The sequence below is a fragment of the Centrocercus urophasianus genome, unplaced genomic scaffold (genome assembly GCF_019232065.1).
Source record: "Centrocercus urophasianus isolate 14NV4802_14NV808 unplaced genomic scaffold, USGS_Curo_1.0 seq_12, whole genome shotgun sequence".
In the NCBI taxonomy this organism is placed as follows: Eukaryota; Metazoa; Chordata; class Aves; order Galliformes; family Phasianidae; genus Centrocercus; species Centrocercus urophasianus.
In genome coordinates, this window is record NW_024884364.1 from 1,370,537 (window position 1) to 1,392,488 (window position 21,952).

Consider the following 21,952-nt stretch of genomic DNA (forward strand, 5'->3'; position numbering starts at 1 on the left):
ATACACATGTGTCATTGAATCATATGACGTTTAACATGGAGCTTACCATTACTGAACAAGAGGGGGAGAGAAATGGGGAAAATAGAGGCAAAAGCCATGTAAAGCTGCAATTATACCCATACTAAATGTAAAGAACACTTTCAGATTTTATGTGCATAATGTTTCCACATCAATAAAAAAAGAGTAAATGAGTGTCTCCATCCCCCATAATTTAAGATAGTTGGTTTGGGCTGAAACCAGAAGCTCTTGCCTCTCCACCCACATGCAGGTGACTATCCCATGCACTCAGGAAGTTGATCAAAGTCACACCTAGTGTTTCCCAACACCATCCAAGATCAGCAGAAAACATTCAGAAACTTCCTTAGCACAAGCCCCATTGAAATTGTATCATGATGGGATTGAGTTCACTCAGCAAGCCTGCTGATGACACCAAGCGGAGTGGTGCAGTTGACACAATAGAAGGAAGGGATGTTGTCTGAGACAGGTAAGGAATGTCTCAAATCAGCATTTGGCAATCAGCATCACTTTGCGGACAGTTCTACATTTGAAAGCATTTCTTTGGACTTGTTTGCCTTTGCAGGGGAAGGCCCAGGAGTGTTTATTGGCTGAAGATTTGTCCTGAGAGCAAATGAAACCAGCTGATACAAGAGATTTGGAGATGATACTACTGTATCTCATGAAGGCAAAATAGAAGCTGGCTTTTCCCTTCTTCCTCTACCTGCTGACTTAAATTTGCAAGGTCTAGAAGACAGTAACAAGGGAGTTTCTGCTGAGATCCTGAAGCCAGGAGCCATCACTGCAGAAGAGCAGCCTCAGCTCTTTGGACTATGAGTTTGTAATGTCGTCATTAGTCATCAGCTGACCAACACAATCTCTGGATGACCCACCACTAGTGGAGATCAGCACCTGACACCGAGACATAGTTGGATCAAGGAGTAGTGAACCACTTTGCTCTGTGTATCTGTCTGTCTGTCTCTTTCCTCATTTTTTAAAATCTTTTCTCTTTATCTTCTTTTACTCTTTCACTCTGTGCAGTAGCCATTGCCTAATAATTTCTTACCTGTAACTCCTATTAATCATAATTAGCAAATTAGCCAATGTTACCTCTGAGAGCATTAGTTGTTGTTAAAAAAGATTTCAATAAGTTGTTGTGTGTTATTCCTCTGAGTCTAGGATGACTTGCAGACCCCTGCTGACTAGAAGAGGTGTGACTCAGGAGACAGAAAAGGATTCACCTCCCTCTAAACCTACTGTGTGGGACAAGACAGATGACATCCAGAGGGACCTGGACAGGCTCGAGGAGTGGGCACATGAACACCTAACAATGTTCACCAAGGCCAAATGTGAGTTGTTGCACTTGAGTCAAGGCTACCTCAGGCATGTAAAGACTGGGAGAAGAACTCATTGGGAACAGCTCTGCAGAGAAGGGCATGGGGATACTGGAGGATGAAAAGCTGGACATGATCCTGCAGTGTGTGCTGGCAGCCCAGAAGGCCAACTGCATCCTGAGCTGCACAAAAGCGGCCAGCAGGGAGAAGTAGGTGACCGTCCCCCTCTACTTTGCCATTGTGAGGCCCCATCTGGAGTAATGCCTCCAGGCCTGGGGCCCCCTGCGTAAGAGAGATGTGCAGCTGCTGGATTGACTCCTGAGAAGGGACACAAAGATCATCAGATGGCTGCATCATCTCTCCTATGAAGAAAGTCTGAGGGAGCTGGGCTTATTCAGACTGGAGAAGAGAAGGCTCTGGGGGAGACCTCTTTGCAGCCTTCCGGTACATGAAGGAAACTAACAGCCAGAAGGGAGACCAACTATTTGCACAGGCAGACAGTGACAGGACAAGGGGAATGGCTTTAAACTAAAAGAGGGGAAATTTATTTTAGATGTTAGGAAGGAATTCATTCAAAGCGCGATGAGGCACAGGCTGCCCAAAGAGCTGTGGATGCCCCATCCAGGTTGGATGGAACCTTGGGGAGCCTGAAATGGTGGGTGGCAACCCTGCCTGCAGACGGTGGGTTGGAATTGGGTGAACTTTAAGTTTCCTTCCAACCCAAACTGTTCTGTGATTCTAGGATTCTAGGATCTCAATAGCCTTCTAAATAGGCAGATTTTGTTTTCTGTGCAGTGACTTTACTTCCTTCTGCTTGATCAGGAAGCTGCATGGCCAGAGACAGAAGGGGAAAAAAAATAATCCTAGGCTCAGGTAAGTACCACAAACTATTTAATTCCATTACCTTTCCTACAAAACATATGGTTGCATTCAGAAAATCATGGAAGTAATTCAATATGTTGTACCATTTACACTTTTCTTGAAAACTGACCTCCTCACAGATAACAAGTGATGCAACACACTGCAAACATGCACTTCATATCTAGCCTCAAGGTTTATTCTTGGTACAAATAACTTGAGATTGAGAAACTGGGGCTGACAAGGGACTAAATTCAGGGATATACAGAATGAGATAGGAGCATGTTACAGATAAAGATGTTGTAGGATTTCCCAAACACAGCAGCATTATGTGACTCAATAAAAGCCATACGAGGAAAAATAGTTCTCCTGGTACAACATCTTTCCGAAATATATTCCCAGTTTTTGGGAACAAGTGCTCAAGCTGGAAGCCTGCCATTTCCTCTGAATTCACCACCCCAGATGAAATACTCGTAGCACATTTTGTGGAGTACATGATAACTCAAGCCCATGAGTTCAACCTCATTCTTTTGCATAACACACAGCTGATTCACTCAAACACTGATGAGTTTTCACTACACTTCCACAGAAAGGCAGACGAGCTAACTGGAAGAGCTAGTTCACCTTACTGAGGTCAGAAGCCACAGAATACATTCAATAACTAAGCAGCGTCAGTGCTAAACAAGGCCACTTTACAAATTTCTTCATTCACTAGGATGCAGATCTCACTAACTCCCTTGGAAAGAGATGGTGGCACAGTATCCAGGGCAACATTCTTCCTCTTGCTTCTGATTAGCAAGAAATGCATCAAGTACAAAGGTAAGTCACAGTCTCAGGTAGACTCTAGGAGAGGTACTAAATACATTAATGTTGTGTCTAAATCACTCATTGGACTTTACGTTTATGGGCTTTGGCTTCAGGGCATGAGAACTTTTTTTTTTCTCTCAAACATAGAGTTGTGCAGAATGGAAGGAAATCAACATTAACAATGATCATAGAATTATAGAATTATTATAGTTGGAAAAGGCTTCCAGGGTTATCCAGTCCAACAGTGCACTCACTAACAATACTGCTCACTAAACCATGTTCCTTAGTACAACATCTACACGTTCCTTGAACATCTCCAGGGTGTGGGAATTGAATGTTGTTTCTGCATCAGAACAAAATAAGAATTTTGTTAATTTTCTGGCCTCTCTACCATTTGGGTCCTTTATTAGAACTAATAGTTCTTTTCAGGGGCCTTTCTACTTTATTGGGGTTCTCTGATAAGTTTTAATTGCTAATCCCCTAGATAAGTCTTCCCCAACAACACATACTCAGTGTATAAGTAAAGTAATTTGTGTGTGTGTATATATATATGTAGAGATTAGGTAGATGGAGTAAATTATAAGAATAGAGAATTAAAGGATATATATATAAGATAGTAACAACTTATGTATAGCCAGCATTGAAAATACATGTCACACACATTGCAAGAGTGTCCTGTGAACATAAAAAGGACAATTCCTTACATGCCTCAGGGAGTGCCTGAAGAAGGTGTGGAGGAAGATCGGGCACCTCCCCTCTGTACTCTTTGTTTAACAAAGACTCTGAAGAAAATCACCTTATCAATAATGAACAAGAAGAGTGTTGAGACATCTTGGAGATGATAGGACTGACACCAAATAACAAATAAATTAACAAGTAATTAACAAATGTAATTGCCTTCTGATAAGATTGTGAACCTGGAGTACCCAGCCAGTAGGAAATAGGGGAGGCAAGGGTATACAGGGTAAACAGGGTATAAAGGCTGTCATGTTGTGTCCATAGGTTGCCCGCCATTGCAATAGCGAATAAATTCTGCTTTATCAGAGATACCGTCCCGACAAAAGTTATTTGGACATTTCCAACAAGGGACAGTGACTCAACCGCCTCCCTGGGCAGCCCATTCCAGTGCCTGGCCACTCTTTCAGAGAATAAATTTTTCCTCCCCTGGCACAGCTTGTGGCTATTCCCACTAGTCCTGTCGCCAGTTAACCAGAAGAGACCAACACCCACCTCAGCACAACCTCCCTTCAGGCAGTTGTAGAGAGCAATAAGGTCACCCCGAGCCTCCTCTTCTCTGTGTTGCTATCATTTCAGCTCAAGGGGAGCAGATATAAGGCCTTGGTAGGTCATCTGACCTCTCTCTTCTTTGCCAGGCTCTCCTCCCTGCTGCTCAACCGGACTGTGCATCTCACCTCAGTGTTACAGTGAGGTCTATCCACCTTTTGGACACTCTCTCTCATTATATTCGATATATTAGCTTCAATTCTAATTATATTATATTATACTGTGTTATCTTGTATTTCAATACCATTATTATATACCATAATGCACATATCACTAAATTAGTTTCTCCTCAGATCATTGCAGCTTTTTAAAATTATTTTGGCATCCTCGTTTCCCTTTTCCAGAGGGGTGGATTTGTGAAACCCCTCTGTCCTGCTAGTCACAGAACCGGGCTGAACCAGCCCCTAAACTGTTGACAGCAACTTTCATCTAAACCTCTCATAAAGCTCTAGATTAAAGAAGCAGTATTTAGAATACTGCCTTGAAAGGAACAGCTATCCTTGCAGAACATTTACAAGCTTCCCTGTGTCACCGTTGTTTAAAAGATGTTTGATATTACATATAATTCCAAGGTATGCCTAGCACTTGCAGAGATTGCAATTTCTTTTCACAAAAGTGCATTGCTGTTAACTGGAAGAGCAGCGCTACTGTTCTTTCTGGTCTTAAATCTGTGCAGCATTTTGCAGTATATACTATTCAACTTTGGAAGAAAAAAAGCTTTGCAGCTTGTAGGCTACTACTCTGTGGTCCCGTGTAAGCAATTCTAAGTGATAAACACAAATTGTAGTCAATAAAAGTACCAGTAGAGAAACAAAACAGAATAAACAAGACATGTGTTTATGAGTTATTTTTAAACAAGAAATGAAGCCAGCTCCAAATATATGATTGGGACGCCCAAGTGAGTAGATCAGTCTTGTTTCACGATATTAAGACATGATTGACCATGACTGAACAAACATGGTCTGCACCAAATTTCAAGAGCTGTGAAAAGAGAAAACTTCATCTACCATCTAATGATTCAGCCGGCATCATCACAAGAATAATAGTCTCAACTTTCAACATGTTGTTCTGAAAATAAGGTTTCCCTCTTGATACTGACCCTGAATTCAAGAAATTTCTAAAATCATACATTAACTGTAAACAGAAATCTGAACTTCAGCACCAGGAAATTATTTGTCTCAGCCTATGGTAGCAGTCAAAAGCCTCCTCCCTCACACTGCTTCAAGATAATCAAGTTATAACTCTAAAGACTTTCTGTAAAGAGATTAGCTATTTCACCAGTCTTGAGTGCCTAAGGGCTACAGAAGACAACAGCACTGAGTGTCAGAAAAAATTCTTCCTTTTCATTTCAGAGCAGTGTGGGAACTGAATGTTGTTTCTGCATCAGAACAAAATAAGAATTTTGTTAATTTTCTGGCCTCTCTACCGTTTGGGTCCTTTATTAGAACTAATAGTTCTTTTCAGGGGCCTTTCTACTTTATTGGGGTTCTCTGATAAGTTTTCATTGCTAATCCTCTAGATAAATCTTCCCCAACAACACATACTTGGTATATAAGTAAAGTAATGTGTATGTATATATATACATATAAGCTAGTAACAACTTATGTAAGTAAAGTAATATGTATGTATATATATACATATAAGCTAGTAACAACTTATGTATAGCCAGCATTGAGAATATATGCCGCACACATTTGTAAGATATTATTCTGTAAAACATCATTTTCTCAAAGCTTACTGGGGACACAGATGAACCAGTCCAGGCAAGTCCTGGGCAGAGGTTGTGAAATCCTTTTTCTGGAGAACTTTGATGCACAAATCCTGGGCAAGGGTTGTGAAATCCTTTGTCTGGGGCACACAGATGGACAAGGCCGGGGCAAGGAGAGAGAGATGAGCTGCAGCTAAATGGCTTTGAAGTGCTCTTTTGTGTGGGCTTATCTCAGGATGATGGCCATCTCAGGGGTTACTCACATGACTCAACTCAAGCGCCCAGGGATTTCACACAGGCAGGAGAACAAGTAGGATAAAAGCGGAATCGAAAACCATGAGGACGGGTGTCTGACATCAGATTCCTCACTACGGAATTCCCGCATGCTGACAGACTCTCCTGGGCCTGCTACCTGAGCGCTGCTGCTTGCTCCCGGATTGGCTCTGCGACTGTCTCCTGCTATCTGCTTGCCGCCCAAAGCCGGCCACGCTGCTGCTCCCCCCCCTGCTGCTTCTGCCGTGGACCTTCGAAACGTCGTGCAACGGGACCGCTGCTGGATCCTGGTGGTGACTATCCCCACTTTATGCAGTTCTTGCTTCTTTCCTATCTTTTCTATCGCCCTCCTTTATAGGATTTATAATAAACTGGTTGGACCAACATATCAACCGTTGTTTCTTAATCTCATGCCGGATATACAGATATTAAAAGAACCTCATCTCCTTCCTATAAACTGGAGCAAGACAACATTGCAACAGTGTTCTGCACAATTTAAAAGGGACAATTCGTTACATGCCTCAGGGAGTTCCTGAAGAAGGAGTGGAGGAGGATTGGGCACCTTCCCTCTGTACTCTTTGTTTAACAAAGACTCTGAAGAAAATCACCTTATCAATAATGAACAAGGAGAGTGTTGAGACATCTTGGAGATGATAGGACTGACACCAAATAACAAATAAATTAACAAGTAATTAACAAATGTAATTGCCTTCTGATAAGATTGTGAACCTGGAGTACCCAGCCAGTAGGAAATAGGGGAGGCAAGGGGGAAAAAACAGGGTATACAGGGAAAATCAATATTCTGGCCAGAATATGAATCTGATGAAGATTGGGTGTGTCAGATTCTGAATTCATATGTAAAGAATAAAACCCCCTTTTCAAAGGAGGAATCAGACTACACTGCTTGTTGGATTCAAGAAGCCAGTCTGTTACTAGTAAGGAAATGTCCAGAACAGGAAGGTGAGGAACTAGAAAAGAGAACTAATCAATGGGACCCTCTAAAGAATCTACCTCCCCCATATAACCCCAATGTAGCCCCAAGGGCAATGGCTGTAGACCCAGAAAGAGAAAATGGGGAAGCACATGGGGTCATTTCACAGGAGGGGAGGTATGCTGGGCTCAGGAAAGAGTTAGAACAATGTAAAACGGATATTGAAAATTTTCCCTTCCCTAAAACTAACCATACTAAGGCCCCCATGTATCCTTTATGGGAGGTTCCACTGGGACAAGGGGAAATAGGCTATGTAAATTCCCCACTCACTAGTGGAGAAGTAAGGAATTTTAAGAAGGAAATGAAATCCATAACTGAGGATCCTATAGGAGTAGCAGAGCAATTAGATCAATTTCTGGGGCCAAATTTCTACTCATGGATGGAAATGATGTCTATTATGGACATATTGTTTACTGGAGAGGAAAGAGGTATGATTAGGCGGGCAGCTATGCAAGAGTGGGAAAGGAATAACCCTGCTGGGTGTCCTGAGGTGGTACAGGCGGAGCAAAAATACTCAGAGGAAGACCCTAACTGGGACAGTAATAATCCACAACATCGGCAAAATATGAAAGACTTATGGGACATAATGATCACCGGGATTAGGGAGGCGATACCCAAGTCCCAGAATTTTACCATGGCATTCGAGGTTCAGCAGAATAGGGAAGAATCCCCTAGTGAATTTCTTGAAAGGCTTAGAGACAGAATGAGAAAATACTCAGGGACAAATCCTGAGGATCCTGTAGCCCAACGGCTCCTAAAAGTTAATTCTGTAACTAAGGCGTGGCCAGATGTGCAAAAGAGGCTTCAGAAGATAGAAGGATGGAGTGAGAAGTCCCTGGAGGAGCTCTTACGAGAGGCTCAGAAAGTGTATGTTAGAAGGGGAGATGAGAAAGAAAAATAAAAGGCAAAGTTAATGGTTTCCACAGTGGAACATGTGGTGAAAAAATGAACGGGTAATGGAGAAAAGAACATGGAAGGGAAATTGGGCCCTGGAGGGAAGCAAAGAGAGGAAGGATGCCAAGGGTATTGAGTGAGGCCCCAGTTGGAGCAGAGTGCTGGGAAATGTTTTAAATGCAGTAAGCCAGGACACATAAGAAGAAACTGCCCTGAGTGGAAGAGGGAGAAAAAGTTACTAGCAGCTTTGAATTCAGAATAGGGGGATCTGGGGCTTTCAAAAATTTGGTCCCACCAGGAGCCCTTTGTAAACATGAGAGTGGGACCTGAGAGGGAAGAGGTTGTGTTTTTAGTTGATACTGGGGCATCTCGACCATCACTGGCCCACAGAGTGTCAGGACTCAAATTGACAAATGAGACCCTAAGAAGATCTGGCCTATGACTAAATAGCTCTAGCTTGGTATGGGAAATATGGGGAATGATACCATCGTGTCCTGTGGAAAACAGGATGCAGAGGGCATCCCTGCTCCCTCTTATCTGCTGGCAAGGCCCGGAAGATGGGAACAAAGGAGTTTCTGCTGAGATCCCAGAGCCAGAAGCTGCCACTACAAGGAGAGCTGACTCAACCACTTTGGACTTATAAAAGAGTTGGTACTACTACTGAAAAGGGGCCATCATTGCCATGGTCACTGTCGTCATCAACAGAACAACGACGCCCAAAACCCACCACGACTGAAGATGAATGGCTGAACTCTGAACCACGCTGGATCCATGGTGGTGACTGTCTCCCTCTTGCTTCCTACAAAGACTCCTTGCTTCTTCTTTCCTATCTTTCCTATCGCCCTCCTCCCCTTCCCCATCTCCCTGGTTAAGATTTGTAACAAATTGGTCGGACCAACATTTGAACAGTTGTTTCTTAATCGCATGCAAGGTATGCAGATATTAAAAAGAACCTCCTCTCCCTCCTACAAATTGGAGCGAGACGCTCCCTCTACACTAGGCTGCTCAAAGTCCCATCCAGCCTGGTCTTGAACATTTCCAGGGAAGGGGCATTCACAACCTCACTGGGCAACCTGCTCCAGTGTCTCACCACCCTCAGAGTAAAGAATTTCTTCCTAATATCTATTCTAAATCTACCCTCTGCCAGTTCCTGCAGGCAGTACTTCCCGTCACTTTTAAAAGTATCCTGAGCTGCATCAAATGTTGTGTGATCAGTCGGTCAAGTGAGGTGATCCTGCTCCTCTTCTCTGTGCTGGTGAAACCTCACCTGGAGTTCTGCGTCCAGATGTACTCCACATCTGTCTGGAGGACAGGTTCGGAGAGCTGGGGCTGTTCAGCCTGGAGAAGAGAAGGCTCTGAAGTGACTTAATAGTGGCTTTTCAGTATCTAAAGGAGGACATAAGAAGGAAGGAGATAGATTCCACCAGGGTTTGCTGTGACAGGACATGTTACACGTTACATGTTACAGGTCATGGTTTCGAACTGAAAGAAGGGAGATTTAGATTGGACACACGGAAGAAATTTTGAACCGTAAGGGCAGTGAAGATCTGGAAAAAGATTGCCCAGAGAGGTGCTGGAAGCCCCCTTGTGGGAATAAGGTAACATATTTCTTTCTGGCTCAGACTGTAACAACACTATACAGAACTGTAACATTGTGAATTCTTTCTCTCAATGGTTAAGAAATGGATTTACAACTAACTTGCTACTGGAGACAGAACTGCAACAATATCTTGTGAAGGCCTCAGAACAAAAACTGTACTGTAACACTCTTCTGAAAGTTGCAGAACAAACACAAGTTTTGCACAAGCACAGTGGAGAAGCTAGTTTAGTCCTCTCACTTAAGGTGCTCTTGGGTCCTACTCCACCTACGACCCTCTATGACCACCACACAAAGGGAGAAGAATTGCTGGCTCAGTATGCACACAGCAAGTAGTATCAGACTCTCTCTGCTGGCAATAGCTCCTGGTCCAACTGGAATGGATCGTATCCATAAAAGGAATTGCCAACTGCGCAGCCAGCGGTGCTTGCCCCACTATATCCTCAACCACCTCAGAAGGAGGAGGAGGAGGAGGAACACGGACCCTCAGGACATTACAGTATCAGTCCTGGTGACTTGCTTTTCTTTCCTTTTTTCTCTCCTTTCTTCTTTTTCCTTCCTTGCTCATCTTTTAACAAAGGCACATCACTGCTCAATCAGCACTTGGCTCTGTTCTGTCTTGGCTTGGGGCTGTGATCGCTGTAATGAACTGCTCTGGCTTGTAACTTGTAACTGTCCTTGGAAACATTCAAGGTCAACCACGACGGAGCTCTGAGCAAGCTGATGTAACTGTAGGTGTTCCTGTTCATTGCGGGGGAGTTGCACTAGATGACCTTTAAAGGTCTCTCCCTGCTCAGATGATTCTGATTCTTTAAGACAGCAAAGCCTTTTTCTCCTTCCCCTTACCCCAAAGCATGACGTGCAATTCCAGGTACTCACCTTAGTTCCAACAAGTTCAGGAGCCAGATTCAAGTAGCCTCTGATTCATAGGATTTGCCATGCACTGCAAGATAGCCCTCTGTGCCCAGAGTAAACCAAATAGAGTAATTCAGCTTTCTAGTACAACCCTCTGTAAACAAGAGGGGCACAACCCTCTATCAACAAGAGGAGCGTTTGGGATTTATAAGCTTTCTTGGGTTTCAAAAGTTTTTCCACATAAGGGATTACTAAAATCTACTTTCTCGGCTCTGTATTTAAATGAATGGTTACAGCAGAACAGTGATTAATTCTTCAGAAGTATTGAGGGTTGTTAGTTAGGGTAGCATGTTTAGGTCATGGGTGGACTTGATGATCTTTAAGTTCTTTTCTAACCTGAGTGATTCTATGATGCCACCTCCATAGGCACTGGCAGAAGTTTATATTGTACAAGTGGCTTAAATGGATTGCAGTTCTAAATTCAGACCCTAAAGAGAACAAAGATTTTAGGACCTTACAAGATCCAGTATTAGTTCAAATTTGTTCAAAATCCAAGTTCAAAATCCAAACCATTTGCTCTCACTATCTGATCAGTGGAGCATCTCCTATGGAAATTAAGTTACTAGCAACTCAGCCCACAGTTCTGAACAGTACTTGATTTCTACTGTTTTAATAATCAATAAGCTACTATGGGAATGTAATAGTTGAAGAACATTTTTTCTCCTTTTAGACTTGAAGTACTTTGGTTGTTTTTCTCCAAGAGTGAAATGAGAGCTGCAACCAGAGTGAAGTTCTGCTTAGAGCAGTTGCAGTACCTTGTGAGGGGATGCGGGCAAAAGTTTTTCAGCATTAGATTTCATATCCTCAAAGAATTAGTGCAGATTTCTGCCTCATTCCCAAAGAAAAGTGGGAATGAGTGGCATCACAACTACCCTGCTACTCCACGACAAAGGCCACCATCTAATCTAAGTCTCTACTGGACACAAGGCCATAAAAGAGATTACATGCATAAAACTCTGCCAGATTTCTGCGATCCATGTACACTCCCCCAGCTACGTCCTGCTCCCCATATATGCAAAACTGTTAAGGACATGAGAGCTCACAGCCATTTCAGTGGCATAACTGAATTCCAAAGTGTTTGCAAGATGGAGTCTGCATTTTATGGCTCTGTTCAAGTCCTATTACTAGTCTGTAACAGAAGAGCTGGTAACCAAGTGGAGCTTGTTATCTGACAGTCAGATACCTAGAGATAGTAAAAACTAGATATATGATCGCAGCAATTTCATTTTTCTCACATTTATCCTGTGTTAAATGATGTTTCCACTGCTGCCTTGCCACAGGGATGTTGTATTTAAAGCTTTCTAAAAACAACACTGTAGTCAGCTTCAGCAGTAGCAATAGCACACACTGCTATTTCCTCCTCCTGGATACAACTCACCTAAAGAATTAATTTTAAGGGCTCAGAAGAAAGGATGGAATACAGTGGAGCGTTAACTGTCAGCTTCCTGAATGCTGTTCAAATATGTAGCTTCATCTCCAACACAAAGTGTTTTTAATCAACACTGCAGACTTTGTTAAAAGCAAAATCCAGACCTTTGTAACAAAGACCACACAGATGCTGCATGCAAGAGTGGGGGGAAATGGCAAAATTGTGTCCACATTCAAATTTTGAAACAACGCCACTGGTGGTCAGTAGTTCAAAACAGTGCTGGGAACTTCTTGCTTTGATGTGTGTTGAACCTGCAGTTTATCATTCTGCAATTTTTATACTCTTTTGAATTTTTGTAAACTGCTCACACAAGCACACCATGCTCAATGATCATTTACTGCCCATGGGTTCTAAGAGAACCTCATTCTCCCTGTTTTGAGGTGTGATTTTGTTTCTTCCTTTGTTTTCCTTTACTCTGTCTTCCCCTCTATGACATCTGCAGTTTGAGTTCAAGAAAGATGCCATTTTCACATTCAATTTGAAAATTAGTTTAATACTATAAAACTCATTTTTTCACATATTTTGTACAAAAGAGGAGTTGTTTTCTCTTAATTATAGGAGAATTATTTAAACCTTGAGATTCCAGCTAAGTAGGTCCAAAATAAAGCAAGACTGGGTTATCCTGGTTCTGCAAGGCCCAAGTATGGCTTGCCCAAGGTCTCTTTCCAGTTTGGCTCTCATGATTGTGGACCACCTTGATGCAAAGTACTTCACATCATTGACTCTTCGGAGGCTTGTAATGAATTCGGCAACGCTCATTAAATACCTGAGACACCAAAACAGAAGAGCAAAAGCAAATCAGTCTTTGTCCAGAGTCTTCAGACCTACTTCAGGTAGATGTTCCTTCCTGCCGCACCCAGCTCAAGGCACCCAGCACCACGGTATCAATAAATGCCACTTACCAGCCCATCTGTCTCCGTTTGCTTTCTCCCCCAGCTTTACTAAATCCAAAGTGTGCAGCTCAGTGCTGGGGAACTGCACAGCACTAACAGTATTCCCCCTCAAATAAGGCACTTATCATCCTTGCGGTCTGTCTACGTCAAAGACACTGAACTTTTTGGCTCACGGGTTGGTAGGAGGCTTTTTTGTTTGTTATGGTTTTAAAGAGGGAGGGAAATGATCAGCGAAAAGATCCTGACCAGCTGTGTTCTGTGAAGTTCACTGCAGCGTTCCAATCTGGGCATCACATTCTTCTCTTTACTGAGCAAATGCGTCGTATATAGTGATAAGGGAGAAAAGGAGGTGCAAGTGCTCCTGGAAGCCATGTCCATATACTTTAAGTTACTTGGCTGCAGGTGGTGCTGTTGCCAGCATTCCATGCCAACGGCACACTGCTCCCACCTCATTTACCTTTGGCACCTTCTCTGGGTAAAATTTGGGACACAAGACTACAGACTGAAGACCACTTCACTTTAGCTCAAGCTGCAGAACTCAGCAAGCAGTCTGCTTACCCTAACAAGGGCCAGTAAGTACGACTATATCAAGTACACCAGTCTGAATCAAAAGCATAACATGTAGGCTCAAAAAGTTGTCAGTGCTGTTATCAAGGAATTTAATTATTTACCATTTAAGCACCAAAACTTTGACCAGTGCATGTCCTGAAAAGTGGCACGAGCACCACCTAGCACCAAGCCAAGGCAATGGCAGTTACTAAGACACTTGGCACCCATGTGAGAGCACATTTTGCCAAGGTACCCCAGCCCTTCTCTGACACAAATTATCTTTGATCTTTAGGATGTCAAATTTTGTGAAGTCTCCCCCAGGCTTCACGTGCAATGTGAAGGGCCCTTAGATTTGAGGAAGTTATGCATCATTTTACATAAATATGTTATTCTAGAATAGAATTAGACAATTCTGCAATTGGTCTCCTTATTCAGCATGCAGAACCAACAGCTACTTCAGTAAAAGTGAAGTTTGCAGCATGCCTTACAGCAACAATTGAAGTAATCTTCAACTGCACTTCAAATTTAGTATACTTTAAGAAGCAGAATACATACTGCAAACATTCATAATAGAGAAAACATGACAGCTCTGATGTAATTTCTTCCAAATGCATGCAAAGCCTGTCCCATTAAATTACCACATGCAGTGGACACCTCTCGAAGGTGTGTAAAGATCAGGCAATCAATAGAAGGAAACTGTAGAAATTAAAAGCCACACAGATTTCCCATTAGAAGCATTTTCACACTGAGCAAATTGCAGCATTTTTCTCCAAGTCATTCTATGTGCACAGATGCCTTAAAGAGTACTGGAAATGTAGAATGTGGAACTCTTGTAAGGCAGGCTCTCTCACATCAAACAACATTCCAAAAACATTTCAGCTTCCAACACACTATCATGCAATCTTTTAAAGCATATTTAACAGCAACTCTGAAGCTCATGGAAAATCAATATTGCAATCTTACTAACACTGCCTCCTACTTTTAGAGCATCTACACACAGACCCCAGGGTGTTATTCAGTCCACTTAACTCCTGTTGCCTACCTGTGAAGTGTTGCTATTGTTTTTCACATGGGAAAAAGCACTCAAGGTACCATAAAATTAATGTTGTCTGGTAAAGTCTGATTTTGCTGTCTTTCATGTATTAATACAAAACACTGCAATAACGAACTCTCACATAGACGTGGTGCAGAGAGATTAATGTGAATGTCCTGTTTTGGAAGTCAGTTACTTGCTTGGTATCAGCCAAACAGATCTCCACCACATGCACTGCTATAAAGCAGCACTTTTCTGTATCTCACTATTGCTAGAGCAACCCAAATAAGTATCTCAAAATAACTGTTTCCTAATCACATATTTCCAGTTTGCAAATGTAAATCCATGTAAATCCATGAGGGTATTTGACAGCTAAAAGTCTGCAATACTAAAAAAGAGCAGAGGTCCTCACCTGCACTCCAATAACCACTGCCATATAATAAATGGTATTAAATCCATAGCTTTGACTGGATCTAATTCCATCAGTGGAGTATTTTCACAGCTGAACGAAACCTCAGCTAAGCCTGCACTCACAGGGATGTAACAGTAGAGCTGGAGATAAAACCCAGGCAGACATTTATCTTCAAGTCCTTCTCTAAACACTTGCAGGCACCATGTGCATACCTCACCACTTTTCAACTAAACATTCTCCATTTCCAGGAAAAGTCAGCCACTTCTGTCACTAACAAAATGACATAACCTAAAATAACCTAATGCAGCTACAAGAGATCACTGGTATTAGTGCTAAGTTTGGTGCCAACTCCGGGTTTTGGAACAGAGACACTGGAGGAGAAATAGGCATTTCTCCCCACAACCAACCCCACACCCTTTAAAAATAAAATGGCCAGTGCTTTTCCATGAAACGTCTGCCACTGGTGTTGTTTAAGTTATGGTATTTCTCAGTCATATTCAAGCTGGCTCAAAATTAATTAAGCTTAAGGGCATGACTAATTAATTAAGGGCATGATAAGCTTTTCCAGACAGTACAGAGACTGAGTGGGAAAACATGTAATTCATTTGTTTCGCTTCCATCCAGCTCTATTATGGTGATGATCTCTAAGAATACAGAAGACATGAAGTCGTATTCCATTTACCCTGATGAAACCTAGAACTAAAATCCTAAAGCTGCAATTAAGAGTGGAGCACTTGGGGCGATCAATCCAGGTGACACCAGAAAGCAACAGCAGGACTGCCCTTCACACTAGGATCATCCATCCAAGCCTGCAGAAACTCTGTCAGAAAGAGGTTTAACTTCTACAACCGCATCCTCCTCCAGCCTCTGCTCAGAAGCATGACTGGCACCAGAGCCATGACTGAAAAGCTCATCCCTGTGGCACTAGAAGGGGCCCAGCCAAGCTTTTCAGACAGGCCACCACAGACAAGTTTACCAAGTCCCTAGCCACTGAGTAAGGCTGAGAAGGAGATCTATATGGGAAGCATTCTACAGTCCTTCTTCCCCACCAGATCAGCCTCATTTCTTTCCTCCACAGTGCCTGAAAAGCCCTAAAATCTGACTGAAAGCCCTGAAATGACTGACCTGAAACACTTGCCCCTGCACTGCCCTCATTGTTCCTAGTTAGCCTGCCTCATAAAGCATTTGTCCGACAGCTCCAGGGCAGGACAGCTCAAACCCACAGCACAGAGCTACATCGCTTTCTAGAATGACTGAGTACCTTCCAGCTTCTGTCATTTACCACTTCTTCAACATTCAGCTCCGACTGCATCAATTTCAACTGTGGAAAATAACAGACAAAGAAAGAAGTTATTGTCAAGACGTTCCTTGCAGCTATCAGCATTCACCACCTCTGCAACTCTGTGACAAAAACCCAGTACCAGGTGCAAACTGAAGTTAATCATCCCAAAAGCCTGGTCCCTCCATTCAGTCAATGCTTTGGGCAGGCTAGGGAAGTCTGCAAGGGGCACCCTGAAAGCAGAAGTTCCTGCTGATTACTAATTCATTCTTAAATATTACCTGTCAAGATTTGATAGAACGAACTGATCAGCCTTAATGGCTCCACAGACAAAAATTACTTACGGTTGAATAGCACTCAGCACAAGGGATAGCAGTGCTACAGTTAGCTTTGCAGCCTTGAGTTCTCAGTCTTCCACACGTATATTACTGGAGTCAAACAAGATAGCTAGCTACAGCATTAGGGAAAATCAGATTCCTGATATAGGATTAAGATCAGGAAGGTATCCCTTCTGCTTCCTTTGCCATCTATCAGTGCACTGACTGAAAAACGGTCTACAAGAACAGATCACATACATTTATAGTCTCTGAAGTTACCATGAGATTTGATTACAGTGGGACAAACTAGGTTTACACATGTTGGAAGAGCTCTGAAATACCACAGTAAGCAGTTCTAGAGCACTCATTCACTCCAACAGGAATGCAAGAATCTCTGTTTCAGCCCCATTAGTTAACTCCATAGAGCATATGTGACAGCTGTGTTCAGATGACCTGTGGTAATTTGGCCCCTCCACAAGTTCCAGAAGCAGAAGAGGTGATATAAGAGTTTGCCATTCATGCCCACAGTTAGGATTTATTTTTGTTGGAGTTTTAGACTCCAGAATGAATCAACTTGAAATATGTAGTTCCAGTCAGAGAGTTGATGAACAGGTGCAAACCAAGATAGCAATCTCATCTGAAACAAGAAAACCTCCAAGCAGGACATCCAGACATGTACAGCTTACACAGGTGTTGGATGAGTTTTTGCCTACTCACGAGGATGCCAAACTGTTTGAAATAATAACACAGCATTAGCTGGGTGATCAGATGACCATAGCTAGGCTCTGTAATACCTCTGCTGAAAAGATCCCTAGTATATCAAGGAAGAGTTTTCCCTACTGGAATACATGAATAGGTTTACAATCATCTTTGACACCAAGCCCAAGCAAAACTACCATTTCAGCCTTTTGCTTAGAGATGCAGATCCAAACAGCAACGCAGTCAGTGTTAATCAGCAAGGCTATAAAGGTGGTTTGGCTTGGGTTATTCTGTTGCTGGTTTTTTTCCTTCTAAAACAGATTCCAACATTAAGCCCAACTAATTTACTCAATAAAACTAATACTCGTTAAGCTATATTTTTGGGACTTCCAGAATTAACTTGGTTGGCTATTTTGAAATTTCATATAAGAGAACTAAGATAACAACAATAATCAAATGATATTTTTATGTAAGTGGACTTAAAGAATCAGTTGCTAGACCTGCACAGCTCCAAGGATATTTTTTTAAAATCAGTAACCCAGAAATAGTAATCTTGCATAAAGTCCCCCAATTTGTACCACTAGCAGTATGAGAGAAGCACAAATAATAAAGAGTAAAATAGATCTGTTCTGTAACCAAATAAAAATTTGAAAGGCATGGTCTTAAAATAGGAAATGTAGTGTCAAGAGAAATTTCCAAAGTTCCAAGAAAAAGAAAAAAAAACAAAACTGAACTCCTGGAGAAGAAAGGAAAAAGGGAGAAGTGGGGAGGGGGTGGGAAAGAAGTTTAAATTTGAGGTCACCTGACCAAAGGATTTTTGAGATGTGTACAAATTATGGATTGTTTTTAATATTTGAAATCACCCGTAGTTATTAAATGTTATCACTGTAACCTTCTTATTGGTTTAAGCGATAAGCTCAGAAACGAAGTGATTTAAGGAACTGACTGCAAATGAACTTGCAGAAATTCCTAAGCTATCGCACATAGTTTCCCCAAAGTACCACAGAACCATAAAATGACCAAAGGTTGGAAAAGACCTCCAAGATCACCCTGTCCAACCACCCACCTATCACCAACATTTCCCCACTAAACTGTGTCCCTTAGTACAACAGCTGTGTGCTCCTTGAACACCTCCAGGGACAGCGGCTCAATCACCTTCCTGGGCAGCCCATTCCAGTGCCAGACCACTCCTTTGGAGAAATTTTTCCTAACGCCCAAACTGAACCTCTCTTGGCACAACTTGAAGCCATTCCTTCTCATCCTGTCACTAGTCACGTGGGAGAAGAAGCTGACCCCCACCTTACCACAACCTCTCAGGCAGATGTAGCAAGAGAGAAGTTCTCTCCTGAGACTCCTCTACTCCTGACTAAACAGTCCCAATTCCCTCAGCCTCTCAAGACCTGTGTTCCAGATCCTTCATCAGTTTCATTGTCCTTCCCTGGACATACTCCAGGGCATCCCTGTCTTTCTCATAGTGAGGGAGCCAAAACAGAACATAGTACTTCAGATACAGCCTCACCAAAGCTGAGTACAGAGGGACAAGTAATGTGGATGCTCTGTAAGTTAGACTTTAAGTGCAAAACCACTTGCCTGACACTTGGTTCTTCAAACGAGTTCACATCAGAGCACTTCTCCAAAAGCATATGTCAAACAGTTCATTCAATGCCTGGAAACATCAACTGATGGACACTGAACCCTTGAGTTCCAGGCATCCCTCCAGGAAGTTCTTTAGTTACAAATGCATCAGCGTTTCATTGCTCTGGAAAGAAATGCTCTTTCAAACTTCTGATATGCCACCTAGCATCTCTGTTGAAGTACACCTTTCATCCAGAGGCTACAAGATTGAGGTTTGTACATTACAATCCCTTGTGCAAATCCAGAAGTCTCTCTCTCACACAATCAGAACTAAACACCACCAACAGCAACAACAAAAAATTGCTTAACTGCAATTCAAAGCTTCCTGGCAGCTCCTCAAAGTGGACAGGAACCTCGATTAATACAATGAATAAGAAAGATGCTTTTCAGGCTAATGATGTGAAAGGATGGCTTTAAGGCAGCATAACTATAGAGAGAAACTTTAAAAACACTTCATTATCTTCTAGTGATCATACCTTTGCACCCATTGCCACGATTTGCAGTTGCACTACTTTTCATGAGAATTCAAAAAGACAAAAGGAACCTCCAGACAGATACTCTCCAGAAGAGAGTAAACAGTTATGTCATGTCCTACTAGGAGGTGTTTGTCAGCAAAGTTTAGAGTACATTGTGGAGAAGCATTTCTAGGCATGTGGGGAGTGGAATCTCAGAAGATGTGCCATTTACAGGATAAAAGCAGCTCTGTTCTGCTCTTATGGTTCTCACAAATCCAGACGATAAGAACAGAGGACAACACTGCCTAAGTTCCACTGCCTAAGCTGGGACTGTTCAGCCTGGAGAAGGCTCGAGGGCAGCCTTTCAGCATCTAAAGGGGGCTATAAGAAAGAAGGGGACAGACTCTTTAGCAGTATCTGGTGTGGTAGAACAAGGGGAAATGGTTTCAAACTAAAAGAGGGCAGATTTAGATTGGATACAAGAAGAATATTTTTTTTACAATAAGGATGGTGAAGCACTAGAACAGGTTGTCCAGAGTTGCAGTGGATGCCCTGTCCCTGGAGACATTTGAAGTCAGGGTGGACATCAACCTGACTGATTTGCAGATACTCCTATTCATTGCAGGGGAGTTGGACTAGATTAGCTTTTAAGAATCCCTTCCAACTCAAACAATTCTATTCTGTGAAGTCAAGCTTGCCTTCAGGTTCTCTCCACCAAGGAGATCTTCCCATGTGGGAAGACAACTTCTTACTTCTAAGTGACCCCTCAAGATCTCCACCACTCACCTTTGTCTGCTCTTTCCTGAGTTGCTTTAATAATGCTACATCATCCTGTGCCTTTTCCCTCTCTTCTCTGAGAGTTTTCACTACACTGGAAGTCTGAGCAATGCAGTTTTTGATGATTCTCTCTCGGTTGGTGTGAGCTTCCATAAGCTAAGTGAGAAGAGGGAAAGTCATCAGTAGGTCAGACATTAAATTAAAAAAAACTGCGTTACAAGTTTAAGAGAGACTTTCTGGAATCAAAGTATTGCTGTGCCTACAGAACTCCCTTTGTCTCTATAATCCGTATGTTAGAAGCAACACTGCTTTAAGCAGTAGCTACCAACTCTATCTGGTGGTAAAAGTCAAAGATACACATGCAGATGACAAACGAACAAGTGTTTTTGAGCACCACAAAACTATGCTAGCACTCATTTTTCAAAGAAAGAATCAAGTCATCTGGAAGTACGTTTCGAAAGAATAGTACTGCAGGATAAGCCAGTCTACAGCGTGATTTTAAAGCAAGGCAGCTTCTACATGCATGTGGTTTAGCTGTGGAGAGAAGTCAAGCATGCCAGCAATGAATACATTAAAGCATGATCTATCAAGTCAGCCTTTTCCTTAGACACTGATATTCTCCACTTTAGTAGCCACCGCACATCATAAAATCTCAGAAAGCGAGCTGAAGTTAAAGGAACAGACACTTACAGATTGGTAGAGCTCTTTACATGTCTGGCTGGCGTCAACTTTCCCTACAAAGGAGGCTGTAGGAATTGTAGTGTTTAATTCATGGACAATTCTGTCATCGATCGTCCTCATCACCCTGAGCAACTCCTGTATTAAATAAATACAAATTATTATTATTATTTTTTTTTTTACCCAAGAGAGTCGAACAGCAAAAAAAGCACCGTTCAGTGTTTTAATAGAAATTTAGGTTTATCTTTAGAAATAGGGGGGGGGGGTGAGGGGAAACAAACACACAAGGAAGCCACAGTTTCTATATGCTTGGTGCAAAACAATCAGTTTCCTTAGCAGGAAAGCCAGTGGGAGACAACTGGGCTAATGCAAAGAAGCGAAAACCCGACGAAGGCAGCCCCAGCCCCGCGCTGCACAGCAGCAGGCTCACCCTCGCTTCTCCCTACACGACAGCCTCCTCAGGCGGCAGGGCAGAGCAGCTGCAGCCCGCTCCCGGAGCCCCACAGGCACAGCAGGGGTGAAGAAAACGGGAAGCCGGCCCCTGGCTGCAACCCCTAAAAGCCCTCCGTGGAAGAAGCAGGCCTCTGGCAGGGCTCACGGTATTACCGAGCAGCACCGGCAGACCGCGCTGAGCCACCACACTCCGGAACAGCCCACGGGCTCCCACACGTGCCGCTCCTGCACACAGCCTTACTCCATGAAGCCGTGCAGCCCGGTCACGTTAAAAGAAGAAGCCGATCCCAAGGGCCAATCTGCGGCGGGCAGGGCAGCGCTGGGCACTCAGCCCGCTCTCGGCTGCGCGACCAGGAAGGCCGGAGCCTCGGCGCGCACCGTGAGAGTGTTACCGAAGGGCGCGCGGGCGGTAGGGCGGAACGAGGAGTCGGGGGGGCCCGGGGCGCCCAGGGCACCGCGGCCGAGCGGCCGAGCGGTCGCGCAGCGCGACAGCCGCCCACAGCCCCTCACGCCGCCTGGCAGCGCGCTCCCCTCAGCGCAGCTACCTGGAACTCGGCGAAGTCCTCGCAACTCGCCGCGCTGCTGGGCGCCGCCATACTGGAAAGGCCGAGGGCGCGGCGGCGGCCAATCGCACGGGAAAGGCGGGGCGAAGCCGGGCAGGGCGGGCCCTGCTTTGGGGGGTCCGGAG

General features: G+C 43.3%; 1 protein-coding gene and 1 long non-coding RNA gene across 4 annotated transcripts; one reads left to right on the top strand and one right to left on the bottom strand.

The window, feature by feature from the left end:
• Positions 1–169: 169 nt before the first annotated feature.
• Positions 170–9,678, top strand: LOC122155893. Of its 3 annotated transcripts, none has more exons than XR_006167331.1 (5): positions 170–484; positions 581–1,343; positions 2,124–2,201; positions 2,902–3,005; positions 4,367–4,407. It is a non-coding gene; the product is annotated as an uncharacterized LOC122155893 (long non-coding RNA). The 3 variants fall into 3 exon arrangements; XR_006167330.1 differs by lacking the exon at positions 4,367–4,407 and adding an exon at positions 9,612–9,678 and having other exon boundaries at positions 171–484; positions 2,151–2,201; XR_006167329.1 differs by having other exon boundaries at positions 172–484; positions 2,151–2,201.
• Positions 9,679–12,556: 2,878 nt separating this feature from the next.
• On the bottom strand, positions 12,557–21,909 carry MIX23 (mitochondrial matrix import factor 23). Its single transcript, XM_042810809.1, has 5 exons — positions 21,810–21,909; positions 20,824–20,949; positions 20,143–20,289; positions 16,233–16,292; positions 12,557–12,850 (listed from the first exon to the last, which is right to left on the bottom strand). Exons 1-5 carry the CDS (start codon positions 21,858–21,860, stop codon positions 12,800–12,802), a joined length of 435 nt encoding a protein of 144 aa, XP_042666743.1. The 5' UTR covers positions 21,861–21,909; the 3' UTR covers positions 12,557–12,799.
• Between the last annotated feature and the right edge of the window lie 43 nt (positions 21,910–21,952).